General features: G+C 39.1%; 2 protein-coding genes across 2 annotated transcripts in view; one reads left to right on the forward strand and one right to left on the reverse strand.

Moving 5' to 3' along the window:
* LOC140942954 (phosphatidylinositol phosphatase PTPRQ-like) overlaps window positions 1-20589 on the forward strand; it is a 34703-nt gene extending 14114 nt beyond the window's left edge. The window contains exons 8-19 of the mRNA XM_073391975.1: window positions 8952-9251; window positions 10434-10727; window positions 11914-12219; window positions 12638-12964; window positions 13676-13978; window positions 14642-15099; window positions 15448-15542; window positions 15858-16020; window positions 16173-16239; window positions 16912-17183; window positions 18060-18228; window positions 19412-20589. Coding sequence (XP_073248076.1) covers window positions 8952-9251; window positions 10434-10727; window positions 11914-12219; window positions 12638-12964; window positions 13676-13978; window positions 14642-15099; window positions 15448-15542; window positions 15858-16020; window positions 16173-16239; window positions 16912-17183; window positions 18060-18228; window positions 19412-19626 — 2969 coding nt within the window. The 3' untranslated portion in view covers window positions 19627-20589. The remainder of the gene's footprint in view (window positions 1-8951; window positions 9252-10433; window positions 10728-11913; window positions 12220-12637; window positions 12965-13675; window positions 13979-14641; window positions 15100-15447; window positions 15543-15857; window positions 16021-16172; window positions 16240-16911; window positions 17184-18059; window positions 18229-19411) is intronic.
* LOC140942977 (probable G-protein coupled receptor 45) lies at window positions 6083-8054 on the reverse strand. The gene has a single exon (XM_073392000.1). It carries the CDS (start codon window positions 7604-7606, stop codon window positions 6680-6682), a length of 927 nt encoding a protein of 308 aa, XP_073248101.1. The 5' UTR covers window positions 7607-8054; the 3' UTR covers window positions 6083-6679.
* Window positions 20590-22475: the final 1886 nt, after the last annotated feature.

The following is a 22475-nucleotide window of genomic DNA, read 5'->3' on the forward strand; positions in this document are numbered from 1 at the left end:
GTGTCCCTGGAGCGAGCGAGAGAGAGAGAGAGAGAGGATTGGAGAGAGAGAAAACCTGGGTAGGAACGAGTTTGATAAAAATAGTTCTCGATCGTTTGTACAGCCGTAAATGAATGATTTTGAATGCATTTACAAATTTGTTTTGACAGAGCGTGAAGAAAATACAGATTGATGGTTATCAGTTTTGAAGAAGCAACTCATTCTCCTGTGACATTTTTTCCGTTTTTTTTTCTATTTCCTCAAACTAATCAAAACAAATTTCAAAAAATTTTTTTCCTGATGATGTATTTTATATCACAATCAAGGTCAAGTAATTTGATTATCGAAACTGGAAAAAATAAACGACGAAAGACATAAGCATTTTTCCTCGAAATCGGCAAACAATAAAAAAAGGAAAAGGAAAAACAGCTGGAGCCCGTTAGAACTTCCTGTGTTGGTTTTTAAAATTTGTTGTTCCTGTTTGACTTATAATTCTATTCACGGACGCATTTGATAACCTTATTCAGTAAACAGCACAGTACAGGACAAATTGAACATTGAGTGTTGGCGCTTTGAAGGAAATATACATTGTCAAACGTTTCACTCAACTCTCACTCCAGTTTTTGAAAACAGAATGTTCTTCTACCCTTCTCAAAGGTCTTAATCACTTTACGTTAATCTCATGAGCACAAAATGAACACTGAGCTTCCTCATTAGATAAGTTCCTCTTATGATGTCATTGATAGAGTGACGATGTTGTTTTCCATTTAGAAACTTCCCTTATTAAAAACGGACTGATTGGAGGGGGGAGTGGTGGATAATTTCGTTTGGGACACGATTTTGTCCGCCATTGTACCACTATGATCGAATTTTGCTGAAAATATGACTCTAAGTTGAATGCAAGTTTTTCATAACGTTTTTGTTCCAGGTCCGTCGGATGGAATTTTTTTTAAAATGACATCATCCAAACCTTTCCTCAGAAAAAAATACGGTTCGGCCAACAACCAGCTGCCTGTTAAGTGTTGTCCTCAAGCAACAATGTCTTTATATTAGTTATAGAGATCATCAATAGCTTTTCCGTGTGTAACGTTCTGAGCAAAGTTGTGTACAAGAGATATTTTGTCTGCCTATTGATTGACCTGATTCCGTTACGAAATGTTTCAATTTATTCTCATACTGTTAGCTCCTTCCCGTAAGAGCATATTCATGACATATTTCAAGCCGAACCAATTCTACAATTGATGTACGTATTTTATACGTCGTTAGCCCTGTTCCTTTGGTCTTAACAGAACTTGCCGTCCTAAAGTGACCAGGGACCCCATTAAAAACACAGGGGCGTAGCGTGAGGTTTTGAAGGTGTACGTACGCGGGGAAGAAACGTTGTAGCCCCGAAGGCGGCCCAACCTGGGGGTGGGAATAGAGAGCATTGATTCTCCCCCAGAAAAAATTCGTAGATTTGGGGTCTCGGAAATGCCATTTCCAGCATTTCCGCGGGACATTTTCAGCAAATTAAAACGCAGGAAAACGCAATAGTTAGTTGTTTATTTTACTCATCTCTAGTTTAGTCAGTAAGGTACAGTTTTACGGGAATAAAAAGGCCAGTGACAGAATCAGAATTGTGGAATACAGTATTTAAAGGATAAAGGAAATTGTAATTCAAAGACACCAATATAGTGCAAAATAAGTATCAGTCATCCCGATCTAATGATAAAAAAAATGCTTTTTAAGAAAATTTTTTTTTCCCATATTTCAGCCGGTACATGTGCACACGGGTGTATGTGCGTACAAGGACGCTACACTCCTGCCAAACCTGTAGTCAATAGTGAAAAAAAAAAAAACACTGTAGAGGACATTTAGAAAGACAATATCATCTATTACATTATGTTTCGTAATGTTATGAAAGTGTTCAAAAGTTTCTGGCGGCGTCTTGCTGATTTTGATCATTTCGAATTCCACGCCATTGTTCCATGAGAGTTAAACAGTTTACTTAACACGTGAAAAAATTATACCTTGTATAGAGGCATAATAGATTTAGCTACCTTTAGATTATAATTTTTTGTGTTAGTTTCTTCTGTTTGGCGCCCCACAGTTGGAGATGTCTCTCGAACTCTTTGGTTTATTGTATTATTATGTCGCCATTTGTCGCACAGAAATTAATAATGGTCGATCTCAGTGCTCTCAAAGAGAAATGCTTAATTAGTGCAAATATCATTTTGAGATTCTTTTCTGGATAAAATATCATCGTTATGTTTGTTCGAATGGTACCAATCTATTGGCAACATTTACTATTTCTCACGGTTAAAAACATGGCAAAATTTGTCAGAAAATATGGATGCTACGCGTCAGTCAACCTTTTTTAATTTCCTCTGTTCTAAATTTGCTGATTTTCTCTATTAGCATTCGTAAACATTTGAACCGGCCTTTGGATTTTCTTAGAGAATGAGTTTAATGTAAATGCATAAAGAATAGTAGATAATTTTAAGAATAAAAATACATGTACATGATTATAACTTTTTTAAAATACGCCTAGGCTGAACTACTGAAACTTAGTATAAGATGGTTTCAGTCAAAATAAGAATCCTCTTTCCGTTTTTACTGCCTTACAAGGACATTGCGAACAAGTAATCATGATTTTTTAATACTTTCAATGTATTTCTATCCTGCTGTAATGTGTATTGAACGTACCTCTCCGGGTAATGAAGGAAGGTATTGTCTGATCGTGGCTCTGACTGCCTGTCTTACTTCTCCAATCTTCCAGCAATAGAAAAATGGATTAAGTGTAGAGTTTAGCAAAACTAAAGTCAGTGCAAATTGCCTAGCGACATACACAGGTGAGGATAATCCTTTCTGATTCATGATAATTCCAACTATTCCATATGGCAGATAACAAACAACCAATATCAACTGCAGCCACAAAGCATTGGATACTGCCTTTCTGTACCGCGTTGTGTCCAGTTGACTGCATTGACCAAGCTGCATAAAACTTTGTTCGTGTCTTAATTTTCGTCTTCGTCGAAAAGTAAGAAAGATTTTTGTGTAAGAGAACAAAGATATTGCTAAACACACTGCGGTACCTATGTATCCGTAGAGTAAGGTGGCGAGATACTTTTGAAAGTACATTGTTGCTCCACCAATAGATATCACCCAAAACGCACCCACCGTTATATAAGTTCTCTTGGAGGTCACAATTCGTCTGTATCTGAGTCCCAACATCAGGGCGACAAGTCTGTCTACACTTATTGCAGTCAGTGTAAACAAAGACACCGAACTCAGTGCATGACCCGTGATAAATATCAAGGCTTGTGCTTGGCGACAGATATCCCAACGTTCTTTAACCACCGATATCCAGTAGCCAACAATAAGTGGTTCCGATATAGCACCGACACAAAGGTCAGTTGTAGCCAGAGAGAGGAACAATATTTTGGAAGGAGAATGAAGAACAGTCGTCTTGCGAAATGCCACTAGGATGAGGATGTTTCCCAGAAAGGTGATGAAAGAAAGAACAATATTCATGGCCGATAGACATATTAGCAAGTTGTGCGTTCCTCTTGTTAATTCCGTTGAGCAAAACAGTTCTTCGTATGTTTTCTCGTTTTTCTCGCTTGCTTCTCTCATTCTAGATTAGCAAGGGAAGTTTCTACTTCAATCTCGTCGGTTGTTAAGATGCCGGACCAAAGATACTGTTGAAATGGATATATTTTCCACAGTAGGGAAGACCATAGATTAACGTAAACAAATTAAAACAAAGATCTAGACAGCGGTGAGTCATGACGTAACACGCTGCGCCGGCACATTATCCCTGTTAGTAAATGGCCAACACTGAAAGAGACTTTTTGTCCTTAAAAACCTCTTTGTTAAAAAAGACAACATATATACTTTCTATTATTAATGAATAACTATATTTATGGAACTGTGGAAAATTATTTGGATAACTTATTGTTATCGTGTGTAAATGTCACCTGCCTGCTCACCTGCTCATATCCTCAGTTCTCTGTTGCGAAGCGGAATAAACTTTTTTTAGAATCTTAAAGTATACATACATTGTGTGTATGAAGGCAAGTCTCTGAAGGCTAATAATTTATTATTCCCGATTATATTGCTTCCATATCCGGAGGATCGTCGTAGCTTTTTCTGCATAATGATCTGTTCATGAAAATATCGATGAATATAATAGTCTTTAACTTCCAGGGTTTTTCTTTTTGTTTTGATGGGCTGTAAACTTAGATTGATAACAGAACTGAAGCACAGACACTTGTGTCACAATGAAGAAAAAAGTAAAAAGTGTGAGCGCTTTGTTAACGCCAATACACAAGGAGTTGCGCAAATTAAAGCCGTCAAAACAATACTTAGAAACTTAAATGAAAGCCTAAAAAAATCAAACTGAGATACACAATATAAACACAGTTCAAAAATAGGTAAAACAGTTGTGATTGGTAGTTTTGAGGTTATGTTAGCAGAGGCCTGGGTCGGTGTTGAGCTGAATTGCATTATGGTATTGTTAAGTAGGACGTATTTTGTCCCAGTTTCTTGCACAGCCACGTAATTGCTTGTAAAAGAAGGCAGAGTCTACATTCTGTAACTCAGAAGAAAGTCTCGTAAATTTTTAAATTTAAGGAAAAAAGAAGGCAGACAGAAGAAAAAAGAGTCAGGAAGTTTTGTACCCAGTTTACTATATTTATCTCTCAGTTAAACATTACAGTGAAGAAGCAATCGGTTACCGACAACCGTAATTCCATAGGATTTCTATGCATGGTTTTTCCAAATCAGTGAGCCCTAAATGAAAGCTAAACATTGTAAATCAGTGCTTAACCCATATAATTATACATTTGGTACAAAACATAGTCAATGCTCTATTTTCTTAATACTTCTCTTCCTACTACATTGTCTTCCCCTCAATCTCCTTTTAAACAAGTTTTCTTCTTAAAAAGCGATAACAAATATTACGTTGTCTAAGCCTCATCAGGTGTCCTTTCGAGGTTTGGAATCTAGACTGTACCGTGAAACAAGCGTTGGATTCCCCAAAACAGTCATGCGATTCAAAACAACAAGGATTTTTTTTAAATAGTCTCACGTACGACTCCAAAATGGCTGCCAAAATAGCTTGGCAAGTCGGAAGTGTAAAACGTTTTTACGTTATTGTTGAATGTGAAAAAGAGTCTTCATCGAAAACGGAAAGTCGGTAGAGAGTAGTAGTGTCTGCTAGGGAGGAGTTAGCGACAAATGATTGGGCATAGTCATCAAGAAAAATATCCGAAACAAAAATGAAACGTTAGGAGAAATAGTGCGATATTCACACTGCGATCCCGTCACGAGGAACCAAGTTACAGGAGAAAAGCTCGACGGCAGGACAATAGGCATGCCAGTTATCGGTAGTACAAAGAGGGGAGGATCGAATCTTCGAAATCACCAAAATCACATAAAATATGTGGAAGCTCACATCTTTATATACATACTGATTACTTCTTACCTCAGTTTTCCAGTTGTTTTTGCTCGGCAGCTTATTAATAGGCTTTTCTGAAAGATTATTATGCTGTGACGTGCGATTAGTGGATCGACACATTTCGTGCGTTGGGTCATTTGCTTACTTTAAGTGCGCGCTTTTTTTTATTATTGACAATCATTCAATGTTTTTGACCTGTATTTAATACCTCACGGTAGTAAAAAGCTATTTGCCAAGCATATTGGTCTCCCATAATGGCGGGGAAACAATAAAAAGGGCTTGTGTGTGTTTTTTTCTCTAAATCCAGTTTAATACTTTCTATCAGTTGCTTTTTCGAGTAATTAGTCTGCCTCGTAAAATATTCATAACACGCAAAAAACTAAAAAATGAAATAAATTGAAATAGTTCAATGCATAAAGTTTTTTACTTCAATTATTAAACAGCGCGTTAATTCCTTTTTTTCTGAATCTCAGTTTCCTATGAAATATTTGTATCCGAAGAGTTTCTTTCTTCAAGGTTCCGACTTTAGTATTTCTTATCTAAGGAGATTATATTTGCCCTCAAACGTCGTGTTTAAAGAGACAGCTGCGTTTCAATTCAAAGCTATTAAGTTTGTATTTGTTCTTTATTTTCTTTCAATCTGTACTTTAAATACGTGAAGTCGAGATGAGTACAAATTAATAATCAAATGTGTTAGAAGTCTCTGGACTCTTTAGTACTAAAGGGCTAAAAGGTGTAAAGAAATCAGCCCAGAGCAATTTCTTTAATTTTTTTTTAAGTTTCGTAATATCGATGAAACAAAATAATTTTATCCGCAAATCGCGCCACTCAGAACACTTGAGGAAACTTTAAAAAAGGAAAACATTTTCTTTATTTTTCTATGGCATTGGAAGCTTAGAAACGTCTTGGCCCTTAGCTTCTAGAAAACGTTATTTTTTGGACCTCAGCTCCAGTTAAAAACCCAACAAGAAAAAACTTAATACATGTAATAGTACATACATACTTTATTGTTACCTCCCCAAAGGTGCTTTTCAGGAACAATGATTATATTACATTATACATTTTGATTTTAGTATAGGCTGGTTTGGTAAATGTTACGAGAGTCGTTGTCACAACTTTGTTACCTAATAGAAAATTGAGAATTAGAAGGTGTTATTAAAATCTATGTATAAAAAAAGAAATTTAAATAACCTTCCAAACAAAAACCATGTCAACATGCGTTTGCAATTCGACTTTAGATATGTATGTGTGTTTTTTTTATTATTCCCATAAGCATAAAAGTTGTCGTATTGTACTCTTCACCGCCTGTCGTACTTCTCTGATTTTCCAGCAGTACAACAATGGATTTAATGAGGAGTTGAGGTAAACTAAAGTTACTGCAAAATATCTCGCTGAAAACATAAAAAGGTTGCTATTCCAAAAATTCGCTAGTATACCATAGGGTAAGTAACAAACAACTAATGTGAACTGTATCCATAGAGCAGTAGACACTGCCTTTCTGTATCGTGCTATATTCACCGGATTTGCTTGATTCCATTGATTTTCATGAACGCTTATTTGCAGTTTTTGTTGATGAAGAAACATGAAAATTTTGGTGTAAGAGACGATTGAAATTATTAAACAGACTGATAATCCTATGTAGCTAAACCACAGCGTTATATTGTAATTCCAAAAATACATGGTTGATGCGACAGTGGATATTACCCAGAAACAAGCTACACTGATCTCGTATGTTCGCTTCAAACGTACACCTTGTCTGTATCTATGTCCCAATAACACGATAAGAAGTCTATCCACGCCTATTGTAGTAGTTGTTTTCAAAGAGACGGAACACAATATAAAACTTGCAATGAAACTTGAATCTAAAGTGAAACGACAAATATCCCAGCGTTCCCCTAGCACCGAAATCCAATAGGTAACATTCAAAGGTTGTAAAATGCCTCCAACACAAAGATCTGTGATGGCTAAGTTACGAAATAAAAACTTTGACGTCAGATGAAGGGAACTGTCCTTGTAAAGAGCAACTAAGATCAGTGTGTTCCCAATAAATGCAGTTATGGATAGTAGTATGTTAATAGCTGCAAGACATATTATTTGGCTGTATAATCGTTCAACCAATTCTGAACCACAAAACCTTTCTTGTAAAGTCTTATGTACTCCGTCGCTGGAAAGGTTGTTCATCAGCATTTTTATGCAGTACCGAATACGTGTGATGATCAGCTTTGCTGCGTCTTTACGAAACCAGGATCGGATTTTATATTGATGTCATGTCCGTTAAGGCTTTACCAAACAGCTGTGTTAACTGGCGAGAGCTTACGACCTCTAAGACGTCTTGTGGCCTATTTAAAAGGGTTTTTTCCATAAAAACGTTATGACAAAAAGAACTGTTGGTAGCTCATATTTGTCGTTACCGAACCAGCAGTCTTCTCAATATTTAAAGTCTCGTCTTCTCTGTTGGGAGTCAATAACATGCATTATTTACAAGAGTATTGTTATTAAAATTAAAGGAAAGGTTTGAGTTTGCGTTTATCGGGTTGAAAAATTCGATGGTGTCTGTGTTTATTTTGGACGACGTTTTCATATCGAATCATACGTTTCGCGCTGGCCATGCTTTTAAGTTGACAAGTTTATCAACATTAAGCTTTTAAACTCTTCTATTACGACCTGCTATAAGACGAAGGCAGTATAGAACGATAATTTAGAGACGCCATGAAGTGGCCTGACACGTTTCCTCTAACTTAAATTTACAGAACAATTTATCGCTTTTTCATGTTATCAATAAAAGGAAAAAATATCTTGAAAAACGGATAATTTTCTGATAGTTTAATACGCTATGTACAGTTGCAATATCCATGGGTCTTCATATTTGATCTCAAATGAGAAATTACTGGCGACGATAAACGCCAGGGCAGTAGGTGATTTATGATTTATGGTTTATATGGATCTTAAACGCCTCAGGATCTTTTCCTGATTTGTCATGAACCAAAGACCAAAGATGATTTAGTTTGTTAGGAAATTTGACGGCTATAGGTTTGCGTGCCCGGCATAAATAGACCACTTAATTATTTATGACGCATTAATGGTGCAAAGTAATTGCCTTATCTGAATTTAAATCCGATATTTATTTTAACCGTTTCTTCGCAAAAGACGGTGTCTGATTTTGATTAAATAAAGGAAAATCTGCCGTTTTCACATTTTCTACTGAAATATACACATCTGACCATTAAAGTTGTTCGCAAGTGTTAGGATGGAGGACTTTCTTTTATTGAAATTATTGATTAAAATTTATTGGCAACCTTCAAGTTTAAAAAGACTTTTGTCTCACACCAAGACTTAAAAATTAATGAGTCTCCAAACGCAGCTGTAATTTGAATCGTTAGGAAGAGCTCTTGAGAAGACAGGCGGCGTGCATGGGAGACAAAAAAGTTTCATGCCCTTAAAAGGACTCAAACTTTATTATTGGTTAAACAATTATAAACCTTTTATGGTGTTTCTTCCCTTTTTATGATTCATTCCACCCTTAAATTCACAGTTCCGACGTGGACGCCCACTAGCCTTGCCGCATGGAACACAAGCTCCACATCTATATTGCTGTCATGGCAACCGTTAGCAGACTGGTATTACCTTCACGGAATACTTCGCGGCTATTTGATCAGTTACAGTAGAGTAGACGGTCTGTTATCTAAGGAAAATGTCAGCACGAGTAGTTCAAGTTTGTCGTTAGAGTTGACGGGACTAGACGAATACGTCGAATATCGATTGGAGGTTCGCGCTTTCACAGTGAAGGGATCTGGTCCTTATGCTTACATCAACTGTATTACGGAACAAGATGGTAAAACAATTACATGTCATCCCTTTTTTATTCAATTTACACTTACATTTACCATGGTTAACAGAAAGAATGAGTGGGAGTTTAGTAAAGAAAGAATGAATAAGATTTAAGTCGTTCTTCTGAAAGCCCGATATCAGGGTTTAATTTATGAAAATACTGTTATAAATTGTGAATATAATGCACAATCATCCACCGTACTAAGTATTATAACTACGACCTCGGAAACTTTACAAATAAAAATTATTTTCTTTTTTGGCTGTTTTGTTTTTCTAACTTTATGAGATGGAAGTGATGTTCCTAGAGATACATTTTTACGAACTGCATCCAAGTCCAGAAAGGGAAAAAGATTTGTCGTGCAGACATGTTGTTCTGTTTTCAATGTTTTGATTCTCATTCCGTGGCAAGGTGCAAGAAAAAATTGCTTAATGTTCTCTCTCCCCGGATCCACTCATGAACCAGAATGAATTATCACTCTACCAAAAGAAAAGCATTGTGGATCACATTTGTTTATGCGTAACTAATTTGACATTAGAGAGTTTTAGATCCGAGTTTACCGCGAACCTCTAACCGCTGGAGGTCACGTGACAAGTCTTTCTCGTCACGTTTGAGGTTTACGACGTGCGTTTTCAACGTGGGGAGATAGATTTTCACGTATGTCATTTACCTGAAAGATTTTAGAGTATAAATCTTGTTTTATCCCACGTAATGATAAAAAAATCTTGTGGAGCAAGTCTTTATCCATTAACAAAGGCACAAATACGGGCGAAATGCTAAATTTGATAAATCCTATTGGATCTTGAAAACAAGTGCCATTCATGGCTGCTGGTTCAAAATGGCGGCCGTAAAATTGCAAGAAGAACTAATGTAAGAATTTACAGCTCTTTGCTGCTAGATAACCCAGTGTTACCGTAAATTTCTTTTATTTTCACTGATTGATTTTTCTTCTATTTCTAAGTGGAAAAATAAACCAGAATCCACTTCTTTAATCCACCACCAATCTAAATCGAATTATGTTTGAACGTTGAACCGCAAACGGGTAACGGCAAACCGCGGTTAGAGGTTCGCGGTAAACTCGGATCTAAAACTCTCTATTAACCAGTGTTAACAGCGAAAACCTGGGACATTTTGTACTACGTTTTGTTTTTGAAACTTAAATTAACTTAAAACTTTAATTTTTTTCAGCACCCGGAGCTTCCCCTCAAAATGTCTACGGCTTCAACATTAGTAAGCATGACATCCGGGTATTTTGGGAAGAGGTTCCTTATCGTGACGTCAATGGTATCATTTTGGGTTATCGTGTTTTCTTTAGCAGCACTGTGGATGAAGTATTTAACCAGACTGTGGACTTTCCAGGAACAAGTACCACGTTGAATTTCCTGAAACCTTATAGCTTCTATACAATACAGGTGTTAGCGTTTACTGTAAAAGGAGATGGCCCAAAGAGTCCGCCAATTATTGTCAGAACAGAAGAAGAAGGTAAAACACGTGTAGTTTTAGCTTTTAATATTTTTCCCTATATACTTAAAATTCGAAGGGTACAGACGGCAAATTGCCCATTTTCGAATTCGTCGTGACTGCTGAATAAAAGCGCCGAATATTTGTATGGGATTAGCCTCGACCTAAAGTAAAATATTCGTAAATACCGGCGAGAAGGTGCCTGAATTTGAGTTTAAAACAGTAGACGCAGTTGTACACAGGTCTTCTCCTGAATATATTTGCCTTTGGTTAAGGCTAACCCTGTATAAGTGAGTCTTCAGTGCTTCTATTCAGCGGCCGCGACGAATTCAAAACAGGACTATTGTTGTTGCTGGAAAAATCTGTAAGCAAAAACTGTTCATCAAAAGGATACCTAAACTGATTCATTTCCACAATTGGTTTCGGCTTCATTAAATGCTATACAAATTGTCAGTAGAAGACTTTAGGAGTAGCCACCCTCAATGTGAGCAGACTTGAGCTAGAACTGACCGCAAGGGCATCTGGCTTGACAGATTCTACTGTATACAGTGTACATATAAGACGGAGAGCGAGAAATGGGGCCGAGATTATATGGTTTAGTGAGAGTTCATTGTATACATATGTGCAACAGATAGCTATAGAAATGGTTCTGAGGTCCGTCTCACACTGAGTTCGCTTTGTAAGTAAATAGCAGATATGGTCACTATATAGGAAATAGTCGGTACAGATCCCAAGGGCGTGTTTGTTGAGATATTTGCGGCGGATTCCAAATAAACCGTAATTAGGAAGAATTTTAAAAATACATACGTATACATGTAAGGTGCAGTGCTACGGTGATAATAAACAGTAACTCGGATACAGTTAACGCTCACGAAAGCATTGAACTCACAAGACAGCTAGAGAATGATTCCGAACTTTTCCATCAGAGTTGCTAATACAGCGGAACCTGAGGGTGTTTGTCCAGGGGCGGATCTAGGGGGAGGGTGCAGGGGGTGCGCACCCCCCCCCCCCCCCCCCCTCTGAGATGACCTGCGGTTTTTTAATACAACTGGTATTCTGCAAAAAAAAACTATGTGGTTTATTGGTGTTTAAGTGGAGCAAGAGACGAGTGCACCCCCTCCTAAAAAAAATCCTGGATCCGCCCCTGTTGTCATGGACCAATTTTACGGTGCTGTTTCATGATGTTGTATAATTCTTTCCTTCGTAGCGCCTCAAGTTTATCCCTGGAACGTGACTGGCTTCAACGTCAGTTCAACAGCCATTTATATACAGTGGTCTCCAATACCTCCAGAACTGGTTGCTGGAGTTTTACGAGAGTACAGAATTGTTTTAGATGAACTTACTTATGATAACGTGCCAATCAGAAGGCACACTATAAGACTGTCGTCCGATAATTTGTTCGTGAACCTGACGGGACTTGCGAAGTACAGAAACTACACAATTGAATTGCAAGGAATCAGCAAGTTCTTTGGTGTAAGCAGTCCCCCCATTATAGTCATCACAGACGAAGATGGTAAGAAACACGCCCATGATACAGGGGGAGGGGGTACTCTCTGTAAAGTTCTATACGGGGAGACTCCCCACCAAAAGGGGTGCCTTTTTCAGGCTTCTGGTTTATGAAAGGGTAGGGATCTCGCGTATGGAAGTTTATAAAAGGGTGGGGACATGTGTCATTTAGTAGCCTCCCCGCAGCTAGTCATTTAGGTAATTAAAAGGCCCTTTTATCTAAATATTTCAAACAAACGCACCATGTGACTGTACGCATTTAATTTAGGTTCTTCCGTATTATCGTTCAATAACTTCCAAGAATTTACAGAGGGACGCTGCAGTGTCCTTAACGTAAGGTATACTAAAGGGGTACTGACCTTTTGTGTCAAAATTGGAAATCCACTTAAGCGCATGTTTGAGTATGTTGTCTTGTTACCTTGCAGTACCAAACGTTCCACCGCACAATGTCTCCTCGACAAACACAAGCTCCACCAGCCTGATGATAAATTGGCAGCCCATTCCAAGAATAGATGTTAATGGGATTCTACTTGGTTACCGAGTTTTTTACCATGAAAAAATAACAGCAAGAAGAAGGAGAAGAGCTATACAATCACACAATGAAACAGTTAGAGTGTTGCCGCCAAACGCCACATCTGTTGAAATATTCAATCTGAAAAAGTTCACTAATTATTCTTTCAGAATAGTGGGCTTTACTAGCAAAGGCGAGGGGAAGATTAGTCAAACGTTTAATGTATCTACCGACGAAGACGGTAAGTTGAGTACTGAATGACTTTGACTACCAGAATCCTCCAGGTTTTTGTTTAATAGTACAAATTATGATTATTACTAAACCCAGCTTGAATCAATAAGTTCCGGGGTTTATCAGAGTGAGAAAGCAAAATGAAGTCAAACGAAGTAATCACGAAAATGCCCTGTTATAGAGCGTTTTCATATGACGTCACGGTGTTCCAAAACAATGAACCGGCGGCCATGTTGGTGTATCAAGACAGTACTGTGGGGGGTTAAACTCTTTCCTAATGTAAACGCTTCCTTTTATTCCAATAAATTTCCATTGATGCTGGGCAGGTGAGTAAAAACGCTCAGTAGATGAATTAAAGTGTTTTGGTAAGATTTGTATGTTAAGCAGATGTCTTGTGACGCACTGTCCATGATCTGTGTTATTGAGAGTTAATGAAAATGTTTGTAAAATGTTAATGCATGCAGATCAAACGACTGACTCTGGTTGAACTATTTGCATAACATGCCTAAGATTGATAAATGAGAACTCCCGAAACGTTTCACCGATATTTCAATTTAACTCAGCACTTTCCTAAAACTTGGTCGTAAAAGAGACTTGAACTAGCTTTTCTTCTGAAGTAACCTAATCGCAAACTGGAGAACTTAATCTTGTAATTCAGTGGCAGAAATTACAAGAAAACTTAATAAAACAGGCTTTGAAATCTTAATTTTGTATTTTGTAGTTCCCAGTAAAGCTCCCGTCGATCTCAGCGCGGTCAACTCCAGCGGGCCATATTCTATTATTGTGTCCTGGAAACCAGTCCCAGACTGCTTTGTTCATGGTATTCTTCGTGGTTATCGAGTTCTGTACAAACTTCTCACTATAGCTGAGGAGTCCGTACAAGCCAAGACTGTCATCAAGACCACAGATGAAAAAACATTAACAACAACATTAGAAGGACTAGAGAACTACGGAGTGTACGACATACGAGTGTTAGCATTTACTATTAAAGGAGACGGAACAGTAAGCCAAAGCATAGCAGCAGGTTAGGAATTCATATCAGAATACAGTAGTCGTGCTTTAGCTGTAATCAATTGCATTGACTCTGGTCAAGGAAGGACAAAGGTTGCCTAGTCCCCGTATGGCGTTTTCGCAGGCCTTCTCGGTCAGTTCACTTCGGTGACGTATCCTAGGAAAACGGGCAGGAAACTCACTTCTTTGCTAGGACCACGTGACCTGAAACGCATTGGCCGCGCGGAATAATGAGGCCTAGGGACTAGGCAAGGACAAAGGTATAATATACCAGAAAGGGTAGAACGGCAAGATAGGAATAAGCCATTTCTGAGTTGCGCCAAGACTCTGTTTCAAAGCGAAGCTAAGTGCGAAGCCATTGATTTGAAAATAATTTTTTGCTCTCATCAAATAAAACTCATTTTCACAAGAAAGGTTTTGTACTTAGCGTCGTTTTGAAAGTGAGAGATCTGAAACTAGGAAATGACCTGTATTCAACTGAAACTTGAAATAGTCGGGTCCATAACCATTTCATGTTTAGTCACTTTGGTATTGGGAAAAAACACCCTCAATAACCGTCGGTAAACAATTACAGATTGCTCCAACTGATAAAAAAAGAACTGATTTCTTTATTGTGTTTTTCAGACCATTTTATCAGTTCAGTGAGTGTACCTTTGTAATTTTATTTTCATTTTAGAAACTTGCAGGTGTCCGAATATATTTACGACGAATTGGTACTCCATTGGACCATACATGACCCGGCAAGGAAGTTCATTCGAGGGACCTATTCCTTTCATTCTGGACGGGGCTGCGAAAACTTGTTGCCCACAATGCCGCAATGGCTTAAATGCAACAATAGACTACGAGCATGACAAAAACGGCGTCGCCGCTGAGAAGACAAGCATGTTGACATCGAAAAAAATTGAGAATGAAGCGGAGATGAGTTTTCCTATCGAAGGATACCAAGGTCAAAATTCGTATGGGATTTATCGTTATGTACCCCTGATGGAGTCTGGTGGGGTGGCCCTGGTTGGTACGTTGCCGACGATAGAGGAAAACACGAGTTTTATGATAATGGTTGGCACTACTTGCTTTCCAATGGCTCTGCTGGCGTTTCTCATGATAATGATTGCTGGATGGGTTATATGGTTCCTTGTAAGTCTTTTACTCGTTTTCTTAGGCCATCAGTGATAAACAAGCTAAAAGCTACAAAACTACCACCACGTTCGATCTTTAAACAACAGAAACATAAAATACCCTGGCGATGAAACAACACCCAGAATCGATCAAACTTCGGGTCCGTACCTTAAATTTCGAGCGCCGAAAAGACGAAACAGTTTTATCGACTTTCTGTCAGGATCAATCACAGGTAGACGGTGTATTCACCGGAAATTCTTAGAGTATAAGTTTTATTCCGTAACGAAATTATTTTTTTTCGTAGAATGCCGTAAGAATTGTTTACGTATTGATAACTGATATCATTTGATTGACTTCTTATCTTAGGAGTCTGGAACTAACTCCGAGGAATTTCAAAGACAATTCACTAAAGGATTGTGGGGAGGATTTTGGTGGGCATACATCACCTGCACCACTCTTGGGTAAGAGGTCGTTGTTAGGAGGTCAGAGAGAAAGCGTAAAGAGAGAGAATGTTAAACGAGGGTTGCTAAGGGTAAAAAGCTCTGGAGCTGCTTAATGGAGCAATCGCCTTGTGAAGGGTTTAAGAAGGGGAAGGAGCTAGCGGAAAAATTCCCTGTACCGTCAGCATATTTTCCGAAAACGTGTACTTTGGATCAATGTTAAGATTTTTTAAGGAAGCCTCATAGCAGGCTCGCATCTAGTAATGTCGAGAAGAAGCATCTAATGTCACGTGTCTTTAAAGGCTGTAACGCAAGGTACTTTTTGTTCAATTTCAGTTATGGAGACAAGGTCCCGCGCAGCTTTCTGGGGCGGTTGTTCGCGATAGCCTGGACACTTTTTGGCCTCGTTCTCATGACTTTTCTTCTTGCTGATATAACCAATGCATTGATATCATATTCAATGCAGAGATCAGTAAACAAGAAGGTGTATGGAGCTAAGGTACTATTTAATTATGACAACACGAAGAAGCGTGTGCCAAAGAAAAATCCTGCTTTGCAGCCGTGCCGTATTTTATGATCCCGTCAATCTAGACTGTCTCCTAACAACAAAGCTTATGTTATTTATCCTTTTTTTGAATCTATTTTTCATAGATTGGCGCCATACAGTCAACACCAGAATTCAGATTAGGAATTCGTCAAGTTGCAAATATGAATCCAGGTCAGTAAAAGCTGTTGCGCGGACGTAGCTACTCTCTCCTCCTGCGATGGATGATGAGAAGAGAGTAAAGCTGTCCCCTTCTCTTCCCCCCTTCCCATCATCCCTTGCGCGCTTCCTTTTTCCCCTCTCTCCAGGCTCCGTACGACACAGAGGCCTCTACGGAGGAGAGAGGCGTGGCTATCTGTGCGCCAGTGTGCCTACTCGAAAAGGTTAGTCTTTATTCAGGGCCGAGCAATCTCACTACACGAAATCCCTTGTAGTATTAGGTGAGGGAAATAGCAGAGTGTGTTTCCATTATAGTCTACGTACTCTACTCTTTACGAACAGCAATATGGGAACTTTAAGTCCCAAAAGAAGTGGAGCAGTGAAGAGCTGTCAGACGGGGAGTACGGTTTCTACCCTTTTCCAGGCTCCAAGATGGTGGGGAAAGCGGATCGAGAAAAGTTGCACGTAAACCGCGCGTGAGGGCTAGGCTGGAGAGCTGTTTTTCGCCTTTTCGTTATTTCACTGCTCGCTCTCTCCTTTTGCTTGTCCACAATAACCGAGAGCCTGGCACAGGTTAACGGTTTTCGGACTTATTATCTACGCAGTCTATGGTTTACCATGCTTTGTTATATATGTACATCAACCTGCACCAACTGCTCACGATTTGTTTTTTTCTCTTTTCCATAGTTAAAGAGTATCACACCTACGCTGAACTAAACAACGGTCTAGATAAAAAAGAAGTTGAGGCAGCCCTGATCGATCTGTACGTTGTGTCGAACCATAAGGAACTCTCGTCAAATCCAAACTTGCGAGTATTTAAGATATTCGATTATAAAAAGACTTTTGGAGTTGTACTGGCTGGCCCCGCAATGAAGCAAGAGAAGTGCTTTTTGGAATTTGTCCGACTGAACAAGGGAGACATCTCACACAAGATTGAGCAAACTGTAAAAACTGCGTCGGTATGTTAAATATAAAGCCAAACTTTCAATAAATAATATTGCAAGGAGGCTAAATTTTATGAAAAAGGTTATAACGTCCTCAAATCCTCGTTCAAGGGTCCTCTCCTAGCTTCTCTTTCCCCGGGGCGAGAGCGAAAGAGAGAGCGGACGAGTAGAAGAGGAATAATACCAATTTCAACGCTGAAGCACACGTGTCAACTCCGTGGAATGGTCTGGGGCTATGCCATGCTATTAAGTCCTAACAAGGACGAAACAACTGTCCATGGCTGCCATTGCCCGGTTGATACGGCTTTGTGCGTGCGTAAGTTACTAGATATACCGCGGAGTTGGTACGTGTGCGTCAGTGCTGAAGTGGGAGAGGACCCTGGGAACGAGGTTTTGGCCCGGCCCAGTCCCAGTTTATTAATATCATATTTTGTATAGGTAATAGCAGCACCTTGTAATAACGAAGTGGCTGATTAGTTCTTTTATTGTCTTTTTTGAGTTGTCAAAGTCATAAGTAGGGAAATATTGCAAATATAAAAAAAGTCGATCTAAAATACTAAGACGCGAATATATATTGGTTAAAAAGGGTTAGCTCAAAAGTTGGTAGGACTGTGGATAATCTTTTCCATGATGCTGTATTCTTCGCTTGTTTCCTGTCTCTCTTGTCATCTTTCAAAAAGCCTTTATAGCGGAGGAGGGTGGACTCCACACCCTTTCTTTACAATACGTTTGTTTTGGTTTCTTAGCGGGGGCGGGTTGTGTTCAAGCGAATGCAACGACTGTGACATTAAAGCCATATAAAAAAATGCCTTAAAGTTTGTCACAAGCAATACATGATCTAAGGCCGGCTGTAAGCGTGTAAGTCTTCATTTTTTGGTGTTTTCATTTCAGACTCACGATGCGTCTATTGCACAAGAGCTTAGCGGTGGACTCATTGACACTTCTGCTCTTTATTTCCGCTACTTTCTGTTCGGTTCTTGCCTTCTTTTCTTTATCGCCTGTTTATGTGGATTTGTTTATCAAATATACTGGACAAAGAAACAGCGTTCAAGTACCGCAAGTGAGTAAAACATGGTTAACAACACCAATAATAAAAACATTATTATCTTAAATTACGTTCGGTTTTTGCTGTGGATGAGGGTTATCAAATTAGAAGGCGAATGTATTGAGGATTTCCACCATTCGGAAAACGTTAGGCAAAATCGTTTGGGAAATGTAACGGAAAAGATCAGGTTTTACGATCATATCTCTTTGAGTCAGGCCTTAATGACTAATATCAGTGTATAAACCGTCTCGATCCAGGCTGTTGTCATATTCGCCACTTTTGAAAAAAGAGTAGGAAACTGGGCCGAGTTAAGACAAAGACAAAGGCAAAGACTTCTAGGACTGTTACTGGAGAGGGAAACACTGGCCAAAATCCTAGAAACAATTGCGGGACGAATTTCGGCTTCAGTTCTCTTCTTGTTTCCAAAGTGGCGAATACTAACGTCTAAGTGAGCGAAACATTTTGCGATCTATAGGGACGTAGCTCAGTTGCAATTTCCCAGCGGTAAGCGGCACAGCTTCCAAATCCACCCTAGTACCCAGTCTCCTAAATTACTTTCCGCGTGGGTGACTTGGAAGAGTTTTGTAAGGTAGTAATCTCCGGACTGTGTTCTGCAGACAGCAGTCATGCAAAATTAGAAAATAAAGGTTGCATTTTGTTTGAAAAGCACCTGAAAGCAGTTAATGCGGAGGTACACGGGCGATTTTTTTATTCTAGCTATAGCTTATTTATCTTCTGCTTTTTTTTCCTTTTTCATTTCCTTTGTTTGTCCTTTTTATCAATCTTCAATATTTTCAGGTACAGGCGTGCGTACTGACTCACGGTGGCTACACCCTTGCAAAGAAACCTTTTGACAATCCGCGGTTTATAACGATCTTGAAAGCAAGGCAAATGACCCCACGGGTACTGACGGTGCCATAAAAAAGGGTGGGGAATTGCTTTTGCGTGTTCTATTTTGTGAGGTTCGTGCTTGACGTGAAAACAGGCTGATTTAGCAACAGAACGGGAACGTCATTTGACGACGGCACGCGCAAATCAAACAACTGGCTTGACCAATAGCAGAGCGAGAAATTGGGAACCGGAAGTCGAGTTTAGTCCTTTTCGCACGCTTTCCCGTCGTCAAATGACGTTCCCGTTCTGTTGCTAAAGCAGCCTAACGATGTTTGCTTTAGTTGACTGAGTATTCTTTTTGCAACAGGTGCAAAAAAGCGTCTTACCGATATAAGAATGGAATTGCAACATGAAGTGGATGAATTTTACAAGAGAATTCATGAAATCGTCAACGAACACATGGAAACTCACATTAAAGAGAGAAGAAATTTCCGCAAACGAAGAAGTGGTAAATTATTGTATTTCGATCCGATCGTTACAACATCGATGAGGAGTTTTAATACAAATAGCAGCTACGCCTGAAGGTGATTACTTTGGACTTGACCGTAAATGAAGGCTATAGGAAAAAAGGAATTCCAGAAGATCATTATTGTGGAGTGAAACTGTGTTCAACAGCCAATCTCTCCTTACGCGCAGCGCCATGTTTTGTAGGTCAGTGAGGACAGGTAGATCAGTAGCATTATGTTCCCTTAAAAAGGCAATATGACGTGAAATCTCCCAAGTTAACGATCCCCTTATCGTGTTATTACGACAGAATTATGAATGTACTCAGCGTAGATCCTGGGCGTTCTCTCTTGCCCCGTCCACGGTGCGCGTGAGGTCTAGGAAAGGGTAAAAGCTCAAGCTAGAGTTTAGGTTAGACCGAACCGAAAACTATGGCTAGGGACTAGGCTAGAATGTACTCTCCACTCTAATGCACAGAATACTTTTTTATCAACGATAGAAAACAGTAGGTTTATTCTTTAATGTGAAGGAATGATAGTCAATGGATATGAGTTGTACTTAGCTGTTATTCCAAAAAAATTGACTATCACTCATTCTTGAAAACGTCGGGCCACGATTTAGTCGTCCTTAGCCAAATTAATTGACAGTTTTCATGAGCAAATAAGTTAAAGCAAGACCAGGCGACTCGTAGGGAATTTCTGTTGATATAAACAACAAATACTGGTTACACTGCCTCTCTAATGACAACCATCTGAACGAGCTAAACGTCTCACACACGAATCCTACCCAAGGTACTGGACCACGTTTTGTGTTAAATATTTAACCGTGTCCGCATATAGGGTCACTAGACACTAATTTTCTAAATGAAAAGGCGCGTTCGTCCTCCTAATTTTGTTTAATGATCTCTCTCTTCGCTACACACCAAAATCTGTAATAGTTAAGTATATTTTTTAAGCCCATGTGTGAAACTCGCAGTCGTAAGGTTCGCTTACACTTGCTGCGCGTGTGATGTTTTAATGTTAGATTTATATTGCCTGTCAGTACTCAGTATTTTATTTCCATCTCTTTTTGCGAGATTGAAACTCTAATAAAGTAGATATTGTTATCATTGTCGTTTGATCTGAATCTTCAAGCTACGCTGAAATAACCAGCCCCTCCCCCCCCCCCCCCCCCCAAAGGAACCTGTCCGCACCCTGCCACAATCAGACTTTGACATTTTTCTTAAACGAGTAAAAACAACGTGACACTTGTTAAAAATGACCTGGATTCCAATTGATCAATGCACAGTAAGTTAAGGCTTTTTACTAGGAAGGCGGGAAGGGATAGATAAACGAAGACTAACACTCTAAGTTCATTTACTCTTTTACTGATTTCAAACTCTCTGCTTGGTTTAATTCTCTCCAACGTCAATATGAGCGTTGTTAATCCTGCTGACCTTGTCCGGAATATTCTCGGATCGTGGTTGTACATCGATATGAGTGGCCTTTTTAACTCTTTTGGTCTGCCTGCGGTGGTACCAGCAGCATGTAATAGCAAACGCCCAGGCCATGAACACCAAACATCCAACGAAAACTGAAATGGCTATAAACTTGGGATTCCTGTGGTTAGCAGCATACCATCTGTCAAAGGCACTCCTTGAAATTGCGTTTTTATTGCTTTGATCTCTTGAAGCTAAACGCAGATGTGACGATCCAGGTGAACGAGCTTCCTTCCTGTGAGCATGAACCTCATAGGATCTTTTTAATCTTGATAGTGCCAATATGATTTCACCATCAACTTTGTTCGATAAAGCCTTTTCTTCCCTCTTCGGTTTGCGCCGATGTAAAAGTGGCAAACTTGCTGTTAGCTCAGAAATAATTAACTGACTCAAAAAAATGAGAAATAATTCCTTCTTCATCTTTGTGAAAGATATTCCACCGCATTGGTCTTTTCGTCTGCCATTTGAAGAATATTTTTTCGTAATTATAATTCGTTTTAGAACGTCACAGTTGCATATTATTACGCATGCGCTCGCCTTTAAAAACTTTTCAAAAATAATTCTAATTACTCCCGACAGGCTTTTGGCACGGAGGCGCTCTGGAAATCACTGCAATACATCAGAATCGCTTAATTGGAAGTCGTGATTGCAGCTTGATTAATGCAGAGATTTTCTTAGAGATCCTCCGACCACAGGGGATTATTGACGACACTAGTCCATTATGGGGGTTGGGTAAATGAGATTTTTTTCCTGTTGTTTTTTTTTTCCACGTCTCTCTCTCGTTCTCTCTCTCTCGCTTGTACAATCAAATCCGTTGATACGGACACTCAGTTGTCCATAGAAAAGGTCCCCATTAACGGGGTGTCCGTATTAAGCGGGTTGAATTTTTATCAGAGAAAATGTAAAAGAAGGGATTTCTTTCCCCCGGGAGAAAGCAATGCCTTCCGTAATAATAAAGTGTCCGAAAAGCGGGGCGGTTGACTGTACCACTTTGATATTAATGTGGCATCATTATGCTCTAGGATCCTCTTCAGAGGGTCTCAATGAAGTGAACCGGTAGCCGTCAAACGGTGTGAAATTTAACCGTCAGCTGTCGAAAAAGGTAATCTTTACCGTCAATCATGAAAAATGCAAATTGATATTAACCGAAAAAAAGTTTGAAGGTATTTCAAATTCCACTATTTCATCTGATCTTCACGGGATTCTGGCTCCTGCAGAATCTCTAAATTGAAAAACCCAGTTCCCATGTTCTCAAAAACACTTCTAAACTTATCACAACCTTTCAACTTTGCTGAAAACTGGAGAATGTCGTCTTTGGACAAGGAAGGCTGGGGCCGAGAATTGGAACCAGTCCCTCCCGCCCTATTAATAACTAAAATGGCTGCCGAAGTTTATCAAGGAATACATGATATCTTCTAGCTTCGTGGTAGATCTGTGCTCTCGCATTATT

This window comes from Porites lutea, chromosome 7 (genome assembly GCF_958299795.1).
Source record: "Porites lutea chromosome 7, jaPorLute2.1, whole genome shotgun sequence".
Classification (NCBI taxonomy): Eukaryota; Metazoa; Cnidaria; class Anthozoa; order Scleractinia; family Poritidae; genus Porites; species Porites lutea.

Coding starts and splice junctions, on each gene's coding strand:
- LOC140942977 (XM_073392000.1), bottom strand. CDS start 7,606: ATGCTGATGAACAACCTTTCCAGCGACGGAGTACATAAGACTTTACAA.